The sequence below is a fragment of the Vidua macroura genome, chromosome 10 (assembly GCF_024509145.1).
Source record: "Vidua macroura isolate BioBank_ID:100142 chromosome 10, ASM2450914v1, whole genome shotgun sequence".
Lineage (NCBI taxonomy): Eukaryota > Metazoa > Chordata > Aves > Passeriformes > Viduidae > Vidua > Vidua macroura.
In genome coordinates this window covers 16,928,591-16,953,693 of record NC_071580.1, presented here as the reverse complement: position 1 = coordinate 16,953,693, position 25,103 = coordinate 16,928,591, and the positions used below count along the sequence as shown (strand labels likewise).

The window sequence follows — 25,103 nt, the reverse complement described above, 5'->3', positions numbered from 1 at the left end:
AGCAGGAACTCAGGGAAGAACCCTGAGTCATGCTTTTGAGCAATGCTAACAAACTGGTGCCACAGAAGCTAATTAAGAGTTTCAGTCACATGTGCAATACTCAGCTGTCAAGAGTTTGGCTTGCTGAATGCATACGTAAAAATCACACTGTGGCCATCTGTAACTGCTTTAAGGAGGGAAATTTCCACACAAAAACAGGAGTGTGGTTAATGCCAGAATGAACTAACTGGAAAACACATTTCCAAATCCAGGGTTTTGCTATTTATCGTAGCCAAACCATTTCTTTCCCCCTGTAGTGTGATAGCCTCATGTGGAAACTTCTATTTTCAAGCTGTGAAAACAGAAATAGATTTTATACTTTGCTTTTACCAAAGTCAGACCTGAGAAATGTTAACATACAAGCAGATGTAAATGAGTGTGGAATTTGAATTTTCTCAGTGCACCCTAGATTGGCAGGTATTTAGGGGGCTCTCTGCCTCACAGGGACAGCAGCAGTAAAACTTCACTCATGTCTGTTGAGATTTCCCTTAGGCAGAGCTGCAGCCACAGCTCTGGGCTGGGGCACACACTGTGGGATGCACTTGGGCAGCACAGCTGTGGCACACACAGCCCAGCACAGCTGTGGCACACACAGCCCAGCAGCTGAGAACCAGAGGAGAGAGGCACAGCCCAAATCCTGCTCCTGCCTACTCACCACAAGGCAAGAGATTGACACTTGGAGAATCCAAGAAAATTGAAATTCTTTCAAAATGAGAAGAAAACCTTTCTGTGTTTTATTTCTGTCAGGATTTGCTGAAGCTGTGGAAGAATGTTCTAAGCCTTCTTTATACCCATGAGTGCCTGGCCAGACCCTGAACTAGTTAAAATCACCATGCCACTTAAAGAGAGCTACTACAGCAAGGGCTGAGTTGCAGAACACATCCCTGATGGTATTGCCACAGAGCACAGGCAGGCAGGCAGGGTTAATAGGAAGCTTCAGGTCAGTCTGGTGCCAAGCCTGCACCTCCTGCCACTGCACAGTTACATGGTATAAGTGTCTCTATTAACCCTTCAATATGATTTTGATGAATGGTCCTCTGGCTACACAGAAGTAGCAAATATTTATGAGTATCCTTGAGCTTGCGATGACAGTTCAAACCACATTATCTGTCCTCCTGAGCACTCACTTACCTCTCCTGTTCTTACTGGATATTGACAAAAAAGTATGTAAATAAAATATAAATGAACCCTTCAAATGGCCATACCTCGCTCCATGTTTTCTTTGCCATCTAAGCACCATATTCTAAAATCAGGAGTTTTTCCCCTGCAGGTGTCCTGGGAACTGTGCCCTCCTGGTGCCCCATGCTCCACACCAGAAGCACACACATGGAGCTGTTCCTCATTAACCACGGCAGTGACACAACACAACTTTTCCACCCAGCACTTGCTGTTCCTTTCTCCCTTCTGAGAGCTTCAGGCAGCTCTCCACCTGGCCTGCTACTGTGAGAACAGAAGCCACAGAGGAGGGGGAATGTTTTCACTTGGCAATTGACAACTTTCCTTTCTATAGGGAATATGGAAATTTATATTCCCTTCTCTACTCATGGCAGAAAGAAGGGAGAGCTGCCACAGGAGGGTCCCCATCAGGGAGCTCTCATCCCAGGGCAGCAGTAAGTTGGAGAAATTACACAAGATTGAGAAAGAAAAAAGGGAGAGCACAGAGAAAGCAATTACATCAAAACTTGAAGGGAGAACAAATGGGAAAAAAAGCCAAATTTGGTAAAAGGAGATCAAAAAGCACAGGGGTGCCTCAGTCTTGAGGTGAGACAAGCAAAAATTATACAGGAGGAGAGAGAGAGAAAGAATAAAAATCCATTACTGCCACTGCACTGACCTGCAATAAAACCCAACTGACCTGCCAAATGAGAAAACAGAAGTTCTCCATCACCTACTAACCATGAAAAATGCAGGAGTACCTGAACCATAATCCCTCCATACGATCCCCAAAGCATTTCAAGTCCTTGGTTAGATCTTTCTTAAAACTTGACAGGCATCAAAACAAGAACACAGCCTCAAGAACAGGTGCCTGTGCAGCTATTTTCTAGTTGGCCACTGCAACTCTATTTCAGTCCACAATTATCTTTGCAGGAAATTCTTATGAGAACAGTGACTTTGAAATCTCTTTGGTCATTTTTAGCACCCAATGAATGGTGGAGCTCACAATAAATTGATATTCTGTCAGCTACCTTTGCTGCTCCCTAGCAATTTCACTACATACCTGAAGAAAAGATTCCACCACAGCAACATTTAATGAGCAAGGAACTGACGTTTAGCTGTGAGAAAAATAGGGCAATGAAACAAAAAGCCTGCAGGATATTCTGGGGTCCTGGACCAGAGAGAAAGCTTTGCTTAGCTTCAGGCAGAAAAACTGGAAAAGAATAAAAGGATAGAAGTCCAAGGAAATAAGCTATAAGATGCTTATAAAATAATGAAAGGAATGAATACATACCTCACTGACCAAGCAAATGGCATACGGTATTTCCCCAGCTTGCTGCAGAACTGTTTATTGGATTTTAACACTTTCTGTGCACACTGCAAAAAAGGAAATGTGAATTATTTCATCAGTATCATTCTAACATCTTAAATGCTGCAGAAAGTACATCCAAGCTGAAGAGGCTACAGTGTCCCTACAATAATTTGGCCTGATATTGTTCATAACAAAAGGTTCTGGGGTGGACAGCAGAGATATCACAAGATGAATATGATGCTGCTGACAAATTAAACCCTGTCACCACTCCTTTATTCAGAGCTGCATTAAAGTTGTTACTCCAGTTTTCTGTAACTACCCAATGCAGGTGCAGTGCCTGCTCTCAGAGACAGAGAGATGCTTAGCCCAGCTTTGCTCCTGTACAAAGTTCCATAGCTCATAATTTCTAAAAACATTGCTGAAACAGAACATCCCTGTACTAAGGCAGAACCAGCACAACAGTGCACCACAGATGGATTTGTAAGCTGCAGACAAAATGGAGCTTTGTTCATCCAGCCAGTGGAACTTGGACATTTGCTTTCTGAAGCATGGGGCTCCCAGGAGCCTGTCCTGTTCAGCAACCTGAGATTTGTCAGCATGATTTGCAATGCCTTCAGCAGGCTGAAGCCTACAGAGCAGGAAAGGATGTTCCTGTTACATTACCTTAAAAGAATCAGGATTCTTAATGTAAGGTTCGGCACTGCTGGCAATGTTTCCTGTAAGCACCTTTTCTATTTTTGCCACCAGCACAATCTCAGAGTGAGGATTACTTATGGAGAAAAGAGCCTGTGGATAAAAGGGAGAACAGTTCAAAAGTATACAGTGATACAGGAGAAAGGAAATACTGCCAGTGCTCTCTGCTGATGGAAACAGTAACAAACCAAATCCAGAAAGGATTATTAAGGATTAGTATCTCTACATATTTCAACACAGCCAGATGGAAAAGAAAATCTTTGTGCTAGTGCTGAAGTCAGCTTGTGCACATGCAGCACCTTGGCAAACAGACTGACTCAAGTCAAAAAGCAGTGTGACCATGTTAGTATGACCTAACAGAACTGTTCCTCTTGGGCAGCACCTAAGAGCTGGCCTGTGTCCATCATTCTGCAGGGCAATGAAAGGAGAAAAGGTAACACATGCTGTTTCAGCCCACAGCTTATGGCAACAGCAAGACTGTGGAGGCACTTTGAGATTATTGCAGCATCTAGGTGCTGCTTTGAGTTGTGATTTTGTTTGGCTGGTTGGGAGAGGTCAGCAAATGGACCCAAAGAGCACAGGAAATATGTGTGCTTTCTCTAAATAAGAGACACTAACTTTTATCAGTTCTGATTGTAAATGGTCTATACAGGAAGCTTAGAAAGCAAGTGGGTCTACACAACTGACACACAAAAGAGAATTTTCTTGGAAACAAGAACACGGCATGCAAAGCTTCTCCAATGAAAAAGAATACTACCAAACTAAAATAAGTCTCACGAGTCACTAAGCCATGCAATCACATTTGGAATACCTGTTTGGGGTATTTCAGCCACTCTTCTGGGAACCCTTTGACCTGTGGTTCTTCCATTTCATTTGAGTCAATATTTTCAACTGCACCATTTTCTAATGGACTTGAGGAACCTGAAATCATCTGTCTAACCAGAGTGTGGTTCAAATCCACATGAAAATCAGCAGAGATCTTCCTGCCATCCCTGACATCATACAGTGCCACGCTCACAAAGAAAGGCTCGACCTGCAGAAAATACCAGAAACATAATACAGTGATAACTGAGAGAATGGGGGTAAAGGCTATCTTTTGATGGGTTTCTGCAAGTAGAAAAAAAGAAAGTAAACAAATATTATTTACAAATTGTGAGATACATTAAAAACAATGTTCGCAGAGATCCCAAATTAGTTTCCAACCATTCAATTTTATGGGCTTTTAAAGAAAGCTTCTTAACAGGGTGCTAGAAGAGGAACTGTCAGCTTAGAAACTCAAAGAATCAAAACCAAATAGATAACTAATTGAATAGAGCCCCAGAAAACACACTGCAGGATTTTTAAAATGTAGATTGAGAGTCATTATAAAAGAGGGAAGAGCGAGTGTGGGCTTTCCAGGGATCGTCAGAAATGCAACACAAAGATGACAAATGTAAGGGGATGGAAAATGTTTACTGGTACACACACAAAAGCGTGGGTGTATTATTCTGTGGGAAACACATGTTCCATTTTGCTGGGAAACCAAGAGCATTCAAACCACTCTGACAGTGCCCACTTATCCTATGGCAGAGTACCAGGGAATTCAGTCCTGTGACTGAAAGTAACCTCCTAAGAGCATCCACAGCTCTGACAGAATAAATCAGCCTCAGAATAACACCACCTGAGCTGTCCAGAAACCAGAACCTTAAAACTGTGGAGATAAAGAGCAGGGCATAGCAGGTACAATGTCCTTTGCTTTTTCAGCCTCTGCAGTGAATTTTGCACGCCCTTGGTGCAGTTATCATGGCTTTATTTAAACAGTTATTCCAGTCTGCCAAAAAAAGATATTGATTACATCATGCTGAATTTGCACTCACTGTAGAGGTCATCTTCAGATGAAAAGCAAACAAATCAGCAAACAAAATCAATGCCTCATATGTAATATATGAAAGTGGAGTTCTGGGACACTGATGTCTCACACCTTTACTGCTTCAGAGGAGAACTAACTAAAAGCTATAGACTGACATCTACATCTCAATTTTCCCAGCCCTTTTTTTTTTTTTTTTTACAGTAAAAATAAGCAAAATTTTCTGTGTTGTCATGGTTTTAGCTAGATTTTTCCACTAGATGAAACATCTTGTCCTTTCTATTTTGTCTTCTCTCCTGTAACTTTATCTGCTTGGTTCCTTGTCTCTCCCTGAAAAACAACAAAAAACCCTCAGGTCACCAGCAACTGATATTCCATTGCCTCCCTACATAGGTCTTGGCAGTTTAAACTTGTTCTTCTTATAGCAATTGTTAAGAATCCTCAAGGTTTGAAACATTTTTAATCTTTCACTGAACTGTAGCTAAAAGTCTGCAACGTAAATCAGCTTCAAAATATCTATTGAAAAGTTAATCAGTTTTATTATTCAGTCCAAAGGGAGCAGTATGCACGTGTGATACAGCTTTCCTTTCACTTCTCTCTCCAAACTAACACATGCATGAAAAGAAGAAAATCCCCAACCAACAAACTAACCAAAAAAAGAAAGAAAAAAAAAATCACAGAGAAATAAGAAAAGTTTACATTGGTTGAGGGATCGTTTTCATTTTCAGTAACACAGGCCTGGAGATTCAAACTGAGGGATTTGCAGGTAATCAGGATCCTCTTTGCAGGCTTTTCTTCAAATGGCTTTATCACTGAGTGTGTCCCTGGAAACTCCTTTTTCTGAGGATTCAATGCCTGAAATCAGCAGGGCAATTTGTTATACATAGGAAAAAGTATCATATTCCAAAACTAACTAAGCTTATTAAAGGTCTTTGCAACCACTGAAACACCTGAAAATATCAAATGTCACTGTTGGTCTCTTCACATTACTATAGTAAATGAGTACTATTCCTAATTTTTAGATTAGGGAGCAAACCAAAAGATTGCCTGAGGACATATATAATGTCAGAGGCAGAATTAGGGATTTAAATTAGTTTCCTATAATTTTAGAACAGACTTTTCTTCTTGTTTACTAACTGTTTCTAAAACTTTAGCTTTTAATTTCCTCATATAGATTAAAAACCCTCACATTTTCAGATTATTAACAGCACATTTTAGAATGAAATTCCAGGCATTTCCCTCGTTTCCCATTACTTACATACCACATCACAATTTCAATTTGCTTAATATTTTGAATAAAGGTCTTACAGTTGATTGACATCAGGCTCAAGTTTAAATATACACTGATCCCTATGTTACTTGGGCCTTCTTTTTAACTACAGTAAAATTTCCATTTAAATCACATTCAGTGCAAGAAATTACTTTCTTTGAATCCTGACATTAAATGTTAAACTTAGCTTTAATGCTTGTTTTAAACTAATTCAGAGCTTAGCTCAGCTGGACTGGATGACCTCCAGAGGTCACTGCCATGCTCAACCATTCTGCAGTCCAAGGGTAGAGTCTGCACAGAAATCTCTGTGGACTACAGACAGCTCCTCTCCCTCTTCACTGCTGAAGCCTCGGGTATACCCAGCTGCTTGCTGAAATGCAACCCACTCTGCTGGCTGAGCAAACCCAGTTAGCTCATGTCACCTGTATTTTAAAACATCTAAGAATTAAAAAAAAAGAACAATTAAATATTGCTTACTGCTATATCAGGATCCAAAGAGAACAGGTTTAGTCGCTCTGTATTTCGAGAGGCTTTCACTGTTTCTTCTGTTTCTGTGATGTACTGTGGTGACAGATAATAAATTAGTTTTCTGCACAAGAACAGAAATCCATAGAGCTGTTAAACTTCTAAATGAGTGATCCATATTTCATTCATAATAACATTTCCCACTTCTGCAGCAGTTATCCCCAAGCACCTGCAAGCACTCCTTGTTTGTGAAGCAGGGATTTCCAGGCCATGACACACTCTAAGGAATCCCAAAATAGACCAACTAAGTAATTCAATTTTCTGTATGTTCACATATGCTGTCCATTGAGGAAGATGTCAGATCTCTGCACCAAAATCAGTGTAGAGATTCCCAAGCTGAAGGGAATGAAGCTCCAACAACCCAGCCCCACAGAAAAGCACCTGTGCCAGGGGAGGGCAGAAAGGGGAGCAGCAAATGCCTCACAGGCTGAGCAGGCACACAGACTGCAGTGTCACCCAAAGGGAAGGCTGGCAGTCCTCCCCCACGGGCAGGATCAGACATACCCATTTCCTTTCTGACAGACACATGCTTAAGTTAGTAGCAAGCTCTCTGCCAAAACCAACTTCACCTTCTGAAGCCACCTGGTGCTTTCCTGCCCTACATTCTAAAAGTTTATTCTTATGTCAAACTGCAAAAACCTTTTTCCTTGCTAGTTAAGCTCATTTATCCAACATGTAAAGTAAGCCCTACCCATTCCTTTCCCCTTAAGGATCCCTTGGGATATTTCAATTGTTCAGTTCCTTCAGTCTTTCTTTGCACTTTGATTTTCTCTAACTTTTTTTTTTTTTTAATTATCTCTGAAATATTAAAAGAGTGTTCATCTTTTCTGGTTGCCTAGGACTGAGTACAACCCTTAGCTGACATGGCACAGGATATTCTCTTGTTCAGTGTTCCATGTCTCCCACAACATCATGATAATGCCAGTACACATTAAGTAGCAAGCAGCAGCAGCCCAGCAGGACCAAGAGCTCTGTGTTCACTTCCTAACAGGCACTGCCCATGGCCTGACCTGCAGAAGCAGCACTGGATGGCTCTGGTGGCCTGGTTTAGTTAGAGGTGGGATCAGGATGTTTATCTGCATGGACTAGGGAAAGGCCCCAGAACACTGCTGCAGCCAGGCCTGTAGAGCCAGGGTGGGGGAACAGGAGTTATCCATATAAAGGGCAAAAAGAGCATCAGAAAACAAGCTGACCATCTCCTATAGCCTTGCAGGCATCAGTGGTCTTTGAGATATCTGCAAGATACCTCTGAGATATCTGCATCAACTAAACCATTAGAAAGAATCTACCCACAGACAGGATGACAGACACTTCTGTTGCCCTTAATACATAAACTCAGATACATTTAATTTGGTTGGTTGTTTTGTTTTTATTTTGTTTGGTGATTTGATTTTTTTTTTCTTTTTCACATTCTAGGTGACCACTTCACAAATATGAATATGACCTACAGTAAAATTCTGTCCTCAGTTACATAGACAGCTTTCAGTTCAAATCTGTGTAACATCCTCAGACAGTGTTTGGCTCTGTAGGCAGCATCTACAGCAGCTCACTGGCAGAAGGCTACAAACAGATTGTACATTTGTTCAAGAGAAAGCAGTGAAGCATTTCCAATCTAGCTTTTCATTAAAAAGCTTCTTAGCACCACACACAATTATCTCATCCACATGAAGCAGTTTATGAGCTCTAGAGGACAAAATGCCTCCCCTGGTAGAACATGCATCTTTCAATGAAATTACAGAAGGCCATGAGCAGTTCAGAGCTCACTTCCCTGCCAGTCACACAGGAAATTTTGGCTCTCCAAGGGCCAGCTTCTACTGAAATGCAGCTCAGATGAGCAAATATTTCACACATAACTGAGGGGACCAGATCCTTACTGACTTCACAGGTCTAAATCAAAGCACACTGTGGAGCACCTACTCTTTGCATCTGGTGGAGATTTTCTCACTTAAACAAAAGGATGAGGTGCTCAGAAAGAAGATTATTCCTGTCACTTGTTGTGTCTCTAACCATTGTAATAGACTGTGCTATATTTTCAACCTTTTAGAATATTAATGATCAGGTATTGGCAGGCATCTTTCACCTAGGAAGTTCTTTCCACTAGACTTGTAAAGAAAAGTGTAACAGCCATTACTTTTGCGAAGTCTGGGTGCAAGGTGCTCTCTGAAGAATCTGCCTCTTCTTGAGAGCAATCATAATTCACTGGAACTTCTGCAGGGTCTTGAAGAGAAGGAAAAATAAACACAAAATGGTTTTATTATTCTTGCTATTACCAAAGGGCTTAAAAGATAAAAACACATATTACATATTACACATGTAATTTATTTTTATTCCCTTCAGACTCATCATCTCTCCAAATGGAAGTGATGCTCTGTCCTCCTTAACCTCATCTCTCACTGCTGCTCACTGTATCTTAGTCTATGTTTAAGCTCCCAAACAACAGGCCTGACTACTCAGTGAAACATCCAACACAATCACCCATGACAAATATTCACACCCATGACAAAGACACCTTTTCCTCTCAGTCCCTTCTGATGTAATACCAAGGGTTTACGGCAACCAAAGATTTTGGATTCCCAGTCAAGGGAGTGTTCAGTGAGGCAGGCAGGACCTTACCCTCTCTCTGGGAAAGGGAGGGGTGCAGTTGGGACTCCATGAGCTGCAAACCTAGGGATGCAGAGAACAGCACTGAACACAAGCCCTGTGCTTTACCCAGCTCACCAGGGAGTGCTCTGCTCTCACGTGGTGATTCAGCCCCATGTGAAAGAAGTCACTACAGTCACTTAGGGCTCTTCTTGCCAAGAAAGCCTCATGTCTTTTGACAAGTTAACTCTATAGCACATTCCTGTTGTTTGTTATCAGCTTTTTTATCAGTAGAGACTTCTGTTTTCTGTTAGCCTGTGTTATTGACCCCTTATGCACATATTTCTTCCTGTTTTATTAATATTCCTTATGAATCAGATTCTCAAAAGTACTCCTCTGATTCTGAAGTGCAAGTCTCTTGTGCCTCCAAGTTCTAAAAACATCTTTGTCTATATGAGTATCCTGTCCTTCCAAAATTAGAACTTACTATAAACATCAGGCTAAAGAGTTCAATTAGCTCTGAACATCTCTAAGATTCAGATGCATATGGATGCAAAGCTTTGACTCAGCTCAGAGCACATGCATTTTACATCTGTATTAAGGTTTCAAGTATTTTCAGCCTTAGAATTTCAGCTGGAGTTCATCCAAACTGTATGTGGATTTATTATGTGGAGGAATGAGTTACTGCCACATGAAGACTGCAGTATAACAGAGCATCCAGTTCTTTCCTCCACAGTGCATAATATGCAAGCTCAAAAAAGCAAGAAGCAAAAGTCAATAAGCTTTCAGAGAAAGAGCCATATACCACAGCTGTTTTTCTGGTTTTTTTTTTTGGTTTTTTTTTTTTTAATTATTAGCTCCAGATTTTTAAAGAAATCATAATGTTGGAAAAAGAATTGATCAAACCACACTCTGGCACAAAACTTAAAAAAATTTAAGTCTTCAGAATTCCAGGACAGTAAAACACAAAGTACCAGCAAGATCACTGACAGAGAAGACTAAATTTAAAAAAGAGCTGCATATGCAAAGGGGAGCCACACTGCTCCTGCTGACTTTGTGGGAACAGCATTACCTCCCCTCCAGCCGTTTGAACATGATCTGAGGGGAGTTAGCTGAAATTGTTCAGGGATTGCCAAGACTGGTGCTGCTTCGTCAGGAATCAATAGGTACAGAATCCATTACAGACTCAGACAGTTAAAATGATTAAATACTCATATGAAGGTTCCACTTTTTTCACTTGTTTAAAAAAAGCCCAACAATACAAGAGATTTTTCACTCTTACCAAGTCTCAGATCAGTGAGATCTGCACTCTTCCTCTCCTGAATGGTTCCCTCTGGATTTATTTGCAGGATTTTGTTGAGAGTAAAAATCCAGTCATCCATATCCTGCTCATTTTCAGCTGCCAGCACAAAGTATGTGAGGTCATTCATTTTCAACTCAAAGGCATGTTTCCTAAGTCTGTTATTCTGTTGGAACAAAAGGAAAATAAAAAAACCCACTAGAACTAATACAAAAAGGTACTGAAAAAGGCATCCATAAGATGGACTTGTATATGGCCGCTCCTTAAAAATGACATATAAGCAAACTTCAGTGGCTTTAAAGAAAATTTAAATAGTGCAATATTAACACACATTTCTGTCAATTTGTGCATTTAAGAGCTTCTGGGGCCAAACCTATGTCCTATATTTAGCCACAGAAATCTAAGATGGACAATAGCTCAGAAGGGAATACCTCCCATGTGGAACAATAAAAAACCTCTGGTCACAAAATGCAGCACTGCTACACGAGTTGGAGTGGTCTGGAGAGAACAGCTTTAAAAAAAAAACAAGCCTCTTACACTTGACCAGCACATCAGACACCCAAAAAGATAAATCAAAGTATTGCTAAGACATATAAATATTTGGGGCAGAGTGGGAACAGGACTTTCCAGAAGATTGCAACAGGACAAATCCTTGCACAGTAACTATTACAATGGGTACTTCCCACATCTACTTTTGCCTTAGAGGGATTTTAAAAAACAACTTAGGGGATTTCAAGTATTTTTTACAAAAGGCAAAGGTGAGGTATAGTGCTGGGCAGTCATTGCAATGCTATCCTTTTCAAGCACAAAATAAGAACAAATGCTCAGTATACTAGGAATAGATTGAGTCCTGAGAGCTGTCCTCTGTCACCAGATTTTACTTCCAGGAGATGATAAGTCTATACATTTCTGTCATAAGAATTAACAGGTACTTAGCTACTGAAACAGCTCAATAAAATTAAATAAAGTGATGGGATCTAACATAATGTGCTTCATTTCTCACATTTACCCAATTATTGAGGTACATATCTCTTAGTCTTAAGGAAGCAGTTGCATCAATTTTCTCTCCTCCTTGCTTATATCTGAGAGAACAGTAATGCATTCCACCCCCCATTGTTTCACTGAACTTTTAAAGCTGATTGATGATGGACATCAGTGCCACTATTTTGATTCCAATATTCCAGAAGATTGCCATCACTTTGTTGACAGATTTAACCTTGGAGTGATGCTGACAAATGAAAAAAAAATCATCCACCCCATAACTGGTCATTTCACTCAATTTTTTCTTCCTTAACAGTCTCAAATAACATCACAGTGGTCTCCCGTAGTTCTGCATACTGTAAGTATTTTTCTGCACACTTCTATATGAACAAATTATTAAGAGGTTTCTAAGCCAGATGGTGAGATGATAGTGATACTCTGATTTAAGAGGAACAGAGGCAAAATCTGATACTGATTAGCAGAGGAGGATGACAACCCAGGACACTTAGAAGCAAGTTCCATGAACATTTTTTTCCAGCAGCTGAGATGATTTAGAAGATTCCTACCCAATCTGTTGCTAATCACTTGCTCCAGTTCTTATATTACATGTCATGACCCAGATCAGGAATCACTTAAGACTGAACTACTTCTTCTGGAGCTACTTGGGTCAATGGGGTCAGACAAATCTTGGCTTTTCAAACTGACTTGGGATTGTCTATGTGTATGTGTGTGCACATGTGCGAGCTTTTAGTTCTGCTACTGGAAATTCTCTTGATAGGAAATTTCCTCTCAAGTACTTTATGGAGGTGAATATTCTTTCAGGGTTATAAATTTTAATTCATCAATGCAGAGTAAGAATAGGCTTGGGTTTTGCAGCAATTGGTTCTTGGGTGTTCAGTATTTATCCTGAACCTGAAATTACCCATTTCCTCCAAACATTCTTTCAAGCTAATGTAAAACAAGGACTAAAACTTCACTAAAACCTGTTACACATATATAAAATTATATAAGGGCTTGACCAAGAGCTAGAAGTTAAACAAAACTATGTCAAGAATGTTAGGTAATGGCCATTTAAAACTTTTAAAGCCAGATTACTTGTGAAGTTAATTATGTACACCAGTTTATGCACAATTTATGAAGAAGAATACTCTGTTTCAATTTTACTTCAGATAAGACAAAAGCATTTAAAATTAATGGATTTTTTTTTTCTATTTTATATATTTTCCCTTATGACATGGCCAAGATCTTTAAATCAGGTACTGAAAGACTATCAGACATTATCTAACACAGCAATATATCTTGCATGCTGAACCTTAAAAACATCAGGCAGGGCAGGAAAACTTCAATATCCACTTTTCCATCTGCACTTCAGACTTCTGGCAAGCAGATGAGATCTACAGCAAAGTCTTTGTTTCAAATCTAAGGCCAACTATCTTACCTTCCTGATCAGTTAACAGGAAAAAAAGAACCCAAGGTACCATTTCTCAGTTTGCTCCTCTATAAAACTTCTTCCACATGGTATATGTACCTTGACTTCTAATCTTCAACAATTAATTTCAAGTTCAAAAATTTCTTCCAGAAGGAAATAATACAAGATTCAAAAAAGAGACTATGAATAAGCTATAAATGAAACATTGGGCTAAGTCTAATGCCTGCAGGGCCATTCTTCCAAACTAACGAATTGTTTTGGAAGCAATGTGTATTTTATCTGGAGATGATTTCTCTGGGATATTTACTACAATTTTGATATTCTATTTCAATCAAACAGGAGCTCAAAGTCATTCATAGAGACTTAAAATAATTTATAGTAGTATTAAAACTCATTAAATCACAAAGTACATATCACAATTTTTCACTAAAAATTCAGTTTTACCCAACTCTTTCTCCACATTCTCTGGTCTCCCTGTTTATGGCAACTCTAAGCCAGGTTTTGTTTTTCAGCCCTATGATTCCAAGTCCATCACAGACTTTGACAGCCTTAGTACACCCTTGGCTAAGACTCTAACTTCTTGCTAGTGAAGACAGCTCACATTTGTGAGTCCCATACTAAATTTCAATCAAAAACTATCACAGAAACTTGTATCTGGAGGCAGGCAAGAGGAGAACCCACGTTCAACCAGTGTGGGACAATCTGGAGGAACACTGTAGATTTAGAAAGCAGCTGTCAAAGGTTCTGGGGGAGGAGGTTTTCAAAGGTTTCTTGAGGTTTTTTTTTTTGTCAGAAGTTAGTCAAAAAGGGCAGAAATCTTGCAGTCAAGCCATTTCTGCTACCCTGGAATGTCATGAGAAACAATACAGCAGAAAGGGCACCCTCTGGGGTAGCATTAAATTATGTGCATAACAACAGCCTAATGGGCTGAACTGGAGCTCTGCTGAGACCCAGCTTACAAGAAAGCCCCTGCTGCAGGCAGAAGGAAGCAGCAATTTCAAACCAGGATTTCTCTGTAAGAATCACCTCCATGGCTTCTGCTACACTTCCAGGCTACCTGTGAGTGTCTCTCAAGCCATTGGACTGACACTGGCAAACATCAATGTCCTACATGCTTATCTCCATCCTCTCCTACCCCTGTTTGGAAAAAGAAACACTCTTCTGAGCAGCACTGGGATAATGGCCACTGCCCACAGAGCTGGGGACTGTCAGCAAATACTTGTTCCCAGGGTGAATCACTGGGAACTGATCACTTTTCTTGCTCCAAGGGGTTTAGAGGTAAAGGAGGGACATCATAACCAAGAAAACTTCTTGTTTATCAGGGGTCTTCCCTTGTGTTACCTGAAAGGTTTCTTTCAAAGCAACCCTCAAATCAGCCTGCCTAGCACTGTTACCAATCTTTACTGGTTAAATTGTGAAGTATGGATTAAATAAAAGGCATTTCCTTATTCACTGACACATTGGGCTAGAACAGTCAATAGTCACATACCATTCAAGGTAACATCTTGTTTAGAATGAAACAAAAGAAAAAGAGAAATATATTATTAGAATGAGAGGAAAGGAAGAACAAGATGGGAGAAAAAAGCTAAGAACAAAGTCTAAGGGTAACAATAGGAAAAAAGGATTGATTTAGATATTTCTGCATAACAAACAATAAGGTTCTGTCCTATCTGATGCCATTAAGACTCTCTATCATCTCCAAAAGTGATGACCTTCAAGGAGGCTCAGGGTACAAGATAAATTTCACACTTGCCCAACAGGCAATGCTTTGTAACCTGAATCTCCTTACCACACAACAAGCAAGCATGCTTTTAGTAAGCATGAGGTAAAATCTAACATTTCAGAAAATAATTTCAGTGAAACCCCTCCCAAACATTTCACGATATTTTTTTCTCATGTTCACCATGGACAAAGAGTGTGTGCTACCATAATTCAGCTGTGCTTTTTTGTAACTTGTTAGTCTGAGCATCTGCACCAAATTAAAGAGCAAAACCATTGGTGCTTTCACTTCCTGAAACTACTAATGAGACCATTATTCTGCTAATGAACGTGTTCTTCCACTTGCCTTTTTAAATGCCTCCTACACCCAAAATGAAATAAACTGGAACTTACCTGTACGACTCCTGTACAAGAATCCAAAAAAATACATCCCTTTGGCTCCTTTGATATTTTTTCATCTTTATAAAAATTCATAATATATGAGTTATCCGACAACTGTGTCAGCTGGAAGTAGCGCTTTTTGAATGACTGCAGTGGTGGGGAAGAAGAAGCATGAAAATTGTTGTAATGTAAATTATTTTCACTGATACTTTATTCACAGGGTTTAGATAACAGGTAACTCCTGACTGCACTTCAATCATTATTCTGCAGACAAATGAAATATTACTTTATTATCATTTAAAGCAATGTAATCAAACCTGAGATATAAACAGCTAAGTGACAATGGCAAAAAAGTGTGCCTCTGTGGGGAAAATAAATCCAAAGGGAATAAGGAAAGAATTTTGTTGTTTCCTTACCCGAACAGTAATGCTATTGTTGACAGTGCTGTTGAAATTCCCTTTATAAAGCCATCCAGACTTGTAAACTCCTGCTGCTAATCCTCCTCCTCCTCCACCACCACCACCTTTAGAAGATGAGTGGGATGTTGTGTCCTATATGGAAGACAAGGTTAAAATTGCACAGACTTGTTTTCTGAATTCCAAGACAAAAACTGTAATGTGTGAATATCTGCTTGATAACAAATACTCATCCTTTCATTCCTTTTAAAATAAGACATTATTAATAGCCCTCCCATACATTGGAGGACATGAGACAAAGCTGTTCCACTAATTTCAGAGCTATATAAAATATGAAATATTTTATAGACGATAATGATGCTCCATTATCATCCTTTATTTGATATTAAAGCAATAAATAACTTTCCCAGTAGAAAAAAAAACAACCCATGCCAAAACCAGAATACATACTTCATCCTTATCCACATCTTCATGATCGATTTCAAAGGAATGTGATGGCAGTTTCTCTGGTCTACATTCACTTCTGGGAGAGGGAAAAATGTATTTATTTATTTCTTAAAACTAAATAAAGTACCTACTATTTCAGGGAGGTAGCCATACTGAGCCCCCACTGCAATGTCAGTACACCTTTTGCTGTGATCCTATTTTCTCCGTTAAAATTACGACACTTTTAAAATACTTTTTTCCTAAGCCACATATATCTTTCCCCCCCTCCAAGACTCTGAAGATGTAGCAATTCTATACAGATAATAAAATAGCAATTCTTGTTTTCTCTGCAGCTCTTCCACCACAACGGGCAACAAACCCAAAAAAATTTCCAAAGAGACATCCCATTCAAGGTTGGCAAAGGAAGGAGACTGAGTTCTTCAATAGATTTCTTATCCAAGAACATTAGAACTTTCATCCTAAAGCTTCTACATCACTTCATGATTTCAAGATTTATTTTTCTATTCAATATGATGAGCACAGCCTTCAAGCAATTTTTCAAAATACACAGGTGTCTTTTTGATGTGATGCCATTTAATTTCATTATACTGCATACTCAAACCCACAAATGAATATGAAAAAGCAAAGCACTTAAGCATTTGCTTAATTTCAAGCACATAAATAATGGTATTTAGGCCCAGAGTACTTCTCATATTGCAGAATTAAACAGTAAGTTACAGCCAAATACACACAATAAAAATTCAAGGGTATTTTTAAATGGAAAAACACAGATTTTTTAGTGCCCTGAAAAATTCCAGTACTGTTTTCAAATTCCTAAAGATTACAAATCTCATATTGAAAACCTTCAGTTGTGATATGAAAACCTAAAAAAGTTTTCATGCTAAAAGCTATTATTTATTAGGAAGACTGATTTTTCCAGAATTAAAAAAAAAAAAAAGAAAAAGATAACTTTGACCCTTTTCATTTTTTATTCAGTCATACATAAATTACAGATAAGGAAGATCAGAGTAATGGGCAACACCTATCTCCTCTTCATTTTCCCCATTTCAAAACCAGTGTTCCCATGATGTGCCCATGCCACCACAAGTGCACACAGAGAACACAAGAGTGTTTCATTTCCTCTTTGGTTCGTTCTGGTTTTGCAGTTTATTTACTGCAAAAAACTGATCAATGTTTTGAATAAAACAACATTTACAATCTACTAGCATTTTTGACACCTGTAAAGCTTTAATAGTCAGAATACTTGTGATGGAAAACCATTGCAGGTTTTCCAATGCAACCAAGGGCAGGGCAGCTGATAAAAATTCTTACACAAACACTCCCATCTGAAAGGACTCCAAACCAAAAATCTCAAGCCAAATCCCACCTTTTACAAAAAAGAGGCACCAGACCTGAAATATCTATCAACTGTTCCAGGTTTCCTATAAACAGCAGCAAAAATTTGCTAATGACTCCTTCTGTTCCCAGGCAGTCAGCACAGCACACACTAAACAATCCCTAATCTTTTCCCGCCTGTCCACTTGCTCAAGAAGCAAGAACACACCAGCACGAAGCATAAAACATGGTGTAAAAGAGGTAGTGAGAGCTCACAGAGATGAATTTAAGGGCTTAGAAAAAGCTGAGAAAAACCTCCAAGGAGGAACACGCTCAGAGAAAAACCAAAGCCAATTGCTAAATATTTTGATCCTGTCATGCACAAGGCGCTGAGCTCTGTCCTGGTGCCACAGCAGTGCTGCAGTGGGCATGGTGAGCACTCACTGCCTGCTCTGGGTGCTCAGCACCCCACAGCAGCTGCTTTCCAATCAGAAAGGGTCAGCATTCAGAAGGAGCAACTCTGACAAAAATCTGCTACACCATGCAGCCATTACTGGAGGTGTTGCACAACTGTGTGACCCAGCACAGCACGGCCTCAAGCACACCCAAGCGTGAAGTCCTTCAGCACTGCTGAAAGCTGCTGACTGCCAATATGCTTGTTTCTGCACGGAAGAGCCCACAGGGAAGTTCAGCACACCCTCAGTGAAGGGAATTACTTTAGCCACAGTTATAACTGGTATTGTGAATGATATTCCTTTCCCACAATGTAAAGCTAAACACTTAACACTCATCCAGTGTTTGCCCACACAATGACTTCCTATAAAGGGATTGATACAAGAATATGTTCACATTTCTGAAAGTATGACAGCAGGTTTCTTCAAATCGAACAAAAACCAGTAAAAAGTGGTAAAAAGATCCAGAACTATCAACAGTGAGATACAGTATAATGACCAGGACATATCACATCTCTATTTTTCTTGAAAAGGTTTAGTCTAAAACACCAAACTTTGTAACATGCATGTGCAAATCAAGGTAGAGGAGGCTGGAAACCATATGAAATGATGTGGATCTCAAACCAGATCTGTTAATGGTATGTTAAGCTCAAAAGCCATGGCAGTTTCCAGCAAACGAAATGTAGACTACCCCTGCTATAACTTTGCATCTGAAATATCAAGTGTGGCACCCAGACCTTCCCTACGGGACACAAGATCTTGTGTCAGTATCATCCTCAGTACAATGTGCTAGGAGGGGGAAAAAGTAAGATGTAAGACACCCTGGTACCCCTGGAGCATGAACCCATGGAAAGCAGATCCCATTAAGCACCACACTAAAACATCCTTTGTAGAAGGGGATGTATGTAATCAGCTAAAATGTACTTATGTGCATAGTAATGTACCCACATCTGCCCCATGCATATTTCATAAGAGCGAAGACATTTAAGGTTAAATGGAAAACTGCTGTGCTACAACCATTTTTCTTGAGCACTAAATGCATTAATTTTCTAAACCAATCAGCAGGCAGGGTACTTAAGAAAGGGTGTGTTTATAATCTCTGATTAGCAAAATTGCTCTTAATGGCTTTTTGTACTACCATGTATGCTGCTTATAAAAATACCAACTTACAAGAGCAAATGCAGGTCTAAAGGAAGGTTTGCAGTACAAAACCCTCTGAACACAGCATCTAACTGGGCCATAAGACTCAATTTTATGAGTTTTTTCAGTTCCTGAAGCAATGAAGATAGTACTGGTTTCCATCCAATCCAAGCTTGGAGCCCTTATTCATTCCTGTCTTCTGTGCAGGTAAAAACCTTTTTCATCCAGTATTGTAATTTTAATGACTTCAACTCCATGAAAGGAGGCAGTAAAACAGCTCATTCTGGCACTTGGTGATTTTGGTAACTACTCTCTAAAACCTTCCTCAGGGGCAGGACACAAACCTTCCAGAAACAAGAGTATGGGTAGAAACTCATGCATGTAGGAACACCAGATTCTTCATTTCTTTTCACTCAAGTCAAGGAACTTGTTCCTGCTCCTCCCAGCACTTTTCCAGTGATTTTCATGTGCACGTGCCTCCAAGCACAGGCAAGATGCCCCTTACCCTGACACTGGCACACCTCCAGAGCCTTGTACCATCAGTGCACCCAGCTCTCCTGTACAATGAGGCCACAAAGCACTGCAATCCTACTCTCTGTTCCAGAGTAAGTAAAAGGAGAATGAACCCCAGTGAAAGGAGAGTGACATTTATGCATTATTAAGGAAAACGAAAAGCCACCTCTCCTGTATCAACTGTGCTTTAAAAAGGCAAATACACTTGTAAGGATTTGAATCAGCACTAATGGAGTTTGTTGATACCAGGGAATTCTGCAGAGTCTTGAACTTTTCTGAAAGACCTTTGCTTCCCCTTTTTAAAAATGCAAGGCACTAAAAATATGGTAAACTAAGCACAGCTTAGAAGACAAAGGAAAGTGCAAATACGGACAAAGCTTAGCAAATAACACAAGCCTAATGAGGAAAAAAATAATAAGAAAAGGGAACTTATGTGAGTTCTTACTGTGGTAAGTGTCGAAAGTCTTCTGAATAGGATTCATATTTGTAGTTCACAACATGCCAGTGGGAACTGTAGTATTTACAAGCCTAAATAGAAGAAACACAAACAACAACAATAGAATTACTACAAGGGTTTTGACTCAAGAAGGCTAGAGACCAATAAAGTTCTGGGCAGCCCACATGCTAGAGAACATATTCTTCTCTTTTAGAACTGGGTGCTCAGTTCTTAAAGGAAAGCCAGAGTCATATGTTTCCATATTTTGAAGCACAATTTCCCTTTAAAATCAAATGCACTGAATCACACAAGATGGAGGAGGGAGCTGACAGCAATTTAACATGCTTTACTGATTCTCATCTGCTTTCTAGGAAGCATCATTAAATTATATAGTTACTGCCTCAAAAGACATGATCTAGTTTAGGCCTGACTTCCTCCACAGACATTGATTACATTTTTTGTTTGCATCCTGTTTCATTACCGAAGCCTTCCACTGTAAATACATTTGCCTTACTCTTTTTACTCTCCCTTGTTGCAGCACAAGTGCTCTACATCTTATTCTGCCCTTCAGGATTGATCTTTAACCTCTTAATAACATTCAGGAATATATTAATAGGACTATAATTTTTCACCACTCCATAATTTTCCCTTCCACACTGAATTTGCTCAGTCATGTCATCATGTAGTTTTCACTGCCTAGAAATTTTCTTGCTGGTTTTGTATTCACCTTTGAAAATTGTTCTTAGTACATCAATCACCCTTAAATAAGGAAGCCAAACATGAACTATACAGAAGGGCTTGTCTGTGCTGTCAAATAGACCAGAATATTTGTGCAATTTATTTGATGCAGAGCTTTTATCAATGCAGTTAAACACAACATGACATTTTGAAAGGCAACAAGATGCATGAAATATGTACAGTTATGGCTAAGGTGCACATCTACAAGAAAAATGACACTATGTCAGAATTTCCAGTGATTCCTCATAGAGAGTATAAATTGCAAACTGGTATTTGTACAGTGTGCTGAAGATTTCACCACAGTATTGTGTTATTTTCTCCCTGCACTCCACCTGAAAATTTGTGCCAGCCCACCTGAGATGGAAAGCAAGAAAGAGAGGGCTCAAGCCTACAATCCAACAGTAGAAGTTGCTGCCCAAGACCACAGGGAAAAGGAGGCACATCAGGAAGGAAAATGATGGGGATCTACAGTAGAGAAAGAAGCAGCAGGACTGAAAGAAATCTGAGGTGGGAACAGTAAAGACAGTCTCACAGAAAGGCATGAGACTCCAGGAGTCAAACAGAATGGAATAACAGATGGATCAAAGGTGTCTAAATACCAAAAACTGTGCAGGGAAGGTAGAAGGAGGGACAGAGCGGGGATTAGCAGGCTGCTGGAGCAAACCTGAGATGGGCTGTCTAGATTACTCAGCACTGGCTTAACACATCTCTTTTTCTAAATCTTGTGCAAAATAGGCAGAGTACATAGCCATAAATTATTTTGGGAAGTAATTTTCTTTGTATTCAGAGTCTTCTGTGACAGCTTTATTTGGTTTAGAGTGTGGAAAAGGTGGCAAGGAAGTGGGTGCACATTTACAGGCACTTCTGTCCCTAGCAGTTCAGCACAACCAAAGGCAATAAACACCTTCCATGTGGATCCAGTATTTACCTTCTCATCTGATACAAGACTCATTATTTTACAGGATGCAGAACAAAGTGTGACCATTAGACAATATAATCACATATTCTCCAAGAATGAAGATAATATTACAGCATTATAACTGACTCTCTCTGCACTTGCCAGGGTCAGGTTCAAAGCTACCCCTGAAAACCACTCCAGCATTGTTTGCACTTGGCCTCTGACTGCAGAGATAATAAAAAGAAAACACTTCACACCAAACTTTCTTGTCACTCTTGTATTTGTATTAAATGTGTATGACAGTTACCTAGGCTATAAGAATACTCTTACAAGAGTAACATATACTCTATTCTACATAAGCCAAGGAAAAGCTCACAGAGCATTGTGAGCGTGAGCCCAGAATCTCCAATTCACACATCACTCCCCTTTTCCTTGGCAAATGTAAACCAAGTGAACCTTCGACAGAAAGGACCACTTTTCTCCTGTGGTACTTTCATTACTAAGTATTTTATTTAATAGATGCAATTAAAGCCCACAGAGAACTCTCAATGTCGGCTTTTATTGCAAACATTATAGGCTGGTGTGCTCAAAAAAGCAGTTGTGAATAACATATAAAGCATGCCACAGTATTTTAGCTTGTAACTATAAAGGTTTATTGTGCTCCTCCAAGAAAAAGCTAATCAAAATAAAAAGCCAAGGGGACAAAGGAGCACATTCAAGTATCACTCAATAAATTCACAAAAGACAAGCCAACCCCGTGCAACAGCTACCACTGCTCCTGAACTAGCTTCTGTGAGGAAACTAGAGCTAACTTAAATAGTAATACCAAAAAGAGATTTTCTTTTCAGAATATCCCAACTGAAAATTAAATACTTCTGCTAACCATATTGACTTAGAATGCTTTTTTTAAATTGGAAATTATTACTGGAAATTAAGTTTTAGCAATGAGGAACAATACCTGCAAACCTGATTTGAGGAGCAAGTAAAACCTTTCTAGAGGCAGAGATTTCATGAAGAGGCTACAGCTGGATACTTCCTGGCAAAGAACAGAGGCACCAATGCAGGGGCTGTTGAGCTCAAGTGAACTGTGGGGGAGGAAAAATATAGACGGAGAAATGGAAGTTTTGGGATGTGGGAGGCTTGGCACATGTTTGCACGAACTTTCTACTGCTCTGTTAACCAGGCAGGCAGCACAGCCCATTCCCAGGGGCCCTATCAAACTTAGGTCTTTTTTTTTTTTTTTTTTTTTTTTTTTTTTTTGGTCCAGATGGCCTAATTTTTCCTTGCAGGGACAGACAATCCTGCAGACTTTTTCCACGTGTAACTTATCTCTGGTTCTGGTGGTGATGACAGCATGATGGCTACCACTGTGAAAAAGACGTTTAAGAAAGATTTACCCAGCAATGGAAAGGAACGTTTTGGAGGGAAAAAAACCCCAAACAACCAACTAACCAACCCACAAAAAATCCCAAACAAACAAAAAGAAAAAACAAAAAAAGGGGGAAGTGAGGGAAACAAAAAGGAAACAACTTCCCTGCTTATATCCTCTCTAAGACAGCACTAGTATGTAGCCTTCAGAAACAGAGATGCACGTACAACAAAAGTCATTAGTGGAACAAGTGGGCTCCTTGCAGAAGAACTGCATGCACAGAGAATCTCTGTCCCCTCATCATGGCAGAGTGGCTGTTCCTGAGGTGGCACAGGGCAGGGCAAGCGCAGGCAGGAGTCTGGAACAGAAAGCCAAGGCGTTCCGGAGCTGGAAGCGGCCGCAGCGCTGCAGAGGTGGCTCCATGCTCTGCCCATGACGTGCACAGCTCTGCTCACAGAGCCTTCCCTCTCTCCTCTGACCTCAGCTGCAACACCAAAGGAAGGAAGTGTGTGGGGATTTGGGAACATGGAAGGTGCTGAGATCACCAGGTCGAAATCCAGCCCAGTGAGCACCACCAGCGGCTGCTGCCAACCTGGGCCTTTGCTTTGGGGCTTTCAAAACTGTTCCCAAAATAACACTTCACACGTAAAGTCCAGTGACACAGACCAGTAACAAGCCAAAACATTGAAACACACTATTATTTTAAAGTATAAAACATTTTAACAAGTATTTATCTTCTGTGCTATCAAAAGACACACTATCCTTTAATGATCTATGTCCAGCCCTGACGCTACAGCTTTTTCAAGCACTGAAAAAACTTAGATTTTGAATGTCATGATGTGATGAATGACAACAAAACTTTCTGGGTGTCATTGTCAACAGGAGTTCCCATTTTAGTCTGATTTGGAAAGAGCTAAGAACAATGCAGATTAGCCTGCAAATCAAAAAGCCTCAGAAATCAACACTATGGCACAGCATCACTTTCAGAACTTATACAGGAGGCTGTGGCTTTTTTGCATTGTGATTAATAAAACTCATGTTTCGTAATTACTTACAGATCCTGTAAAACCCAACCTGCAAAATCTCAAATAAAAACTCCCTCAGATGAGTAGCAAGGGCTTTGCAAGCTTTCTACAAGTGACAACTCCCTCTTCTGTATTTAGGAAACCTCAACAGGAAAGTTCAGAGACACCCACATGAACACTGTACTACCACAGACAAAATTAACTACATCATTCACTGAACAAAATTGAAATATTCCGACACTGTTATTTCATTTTTGTTTTTCACCCAGAAAGATCACCCCTTCTGCCCCTGCAAAGCTCCTACACCTCTCATTTATGGGGACAGCCCCTCTGCAAACATGTTTCCCAAAAACTTATCCACATAGCACATTTTTTTTTTTTGGATCATCTGGCTAAACTCATTTCTTAAAGGAGAGTTGAAAACTAATATTTATTTACTTTCTGCATTTTTTTTACATATACCTTTTTTTCTTTTTGCCAAAATTATGGACCATGAGGACAATGTTGACTGGCATTAATGCAGTAGATGTGCAGCAGATTCTGCGAGGAATGAAAAAATTCAGAATTTGGAAGGAAGCAGCATGATAAAGGAAGTTAGGAATACTTAAAACAACAAACCACTGAAGACAATTTCATTCTGGCTTTCGAAGTTTCTGGAAATTTCGCCTTTCTTGGAACCTGATTTAGTTTCTCAGGCTAGTCCTCCCTAAGAAAAGCTAAGGTGGAAAAAATCCACAAGGAAAAGATCCTAATACAACTACAGGTATAGGAATGTCTGATGCTGTAAGACATCTTATTTAAAGTCAATTCTTCTGCCTCAGCCATTGCAATAACATTTCAATATCATCAATAGGGAAAGTTTAGAGTTCCTGAGGAATCCAAAAGCGGTATTAAGAGAACTGAATAGACAACCAGAGGCAGAAACATTCTGCTACAGGTGGACAGCATCAAATGCCATCGATACTGAAAGCTTTCCTCAGCAATATCAGCCTCATCTGTCTCCATCTGTCTTGTCAGCTCTTTTGGATCCATAAACTGATACTGCCCAGGCAATTGAGTCCTCCTGGTGTGCCTCTGAGTACTCTTTATGGTTGCTTGAGGAAGAGAAATCTGATCAATGCTGAT

General features: G+C 39.8%; 1 protein-coding gene across 3 annotated transcripts in view; it reads right to left on the bottom strand.

Moving 5' to 3' along the window:
• Nucleotides 1–25,103, bottom strand: part of DOCK10 (dedicator of cytokinesis 10) — a 146,554-nt gene that overhangs the window by 54,809 nt on the left and 66,642 nt on the right. For 2 of the 3 annotated variants that reach the window (XM_053986203.1, XM_053986204.1), the window contains exons 1-9: nt 15,647–15,725; nt 15,243–15,377; nt 10,703–10,886; nt 8,972–9,057; nt 6,793–6,876; nt 5,745–5,900; nt 4,011–4,232; nt 3,170–3,292; nt 2,489–2,571 (exon numbers count right to left, since the gene is read on the bottom strand). In XM_053986203.1, the coding sequence (XP_053842178.1) occupies nt 2,489–2,571; nt 3,170–3,292; nt 4,011–4,232; nt 5,745–5,900; nt 6,793–6,876; nt 8,972–9,057; nt 10,703–10,886; nt 15,243–15,323 (1,019 nt within the window). In that variant the 5' untranslated portion in view covers nt 15,324–15,377; nt 15,647–15,725. Of the gene's footprint in view, nt 1–2,488; nt 2,572–3,169; nt 3,293–4,010; nt 4,233–5,744; nt 5,901–6,792; nt 6,877–8,971; nt 9,058–10,702; nt 10,887–15,242; nt 15,378–15,646; nt 15,782–16,096; nt 16,170–19,957; nt 20,041–25,103 lie in introns of those variants that run through there. The other variant, XM_053986205.1, reaches the window with a different exon arrangement.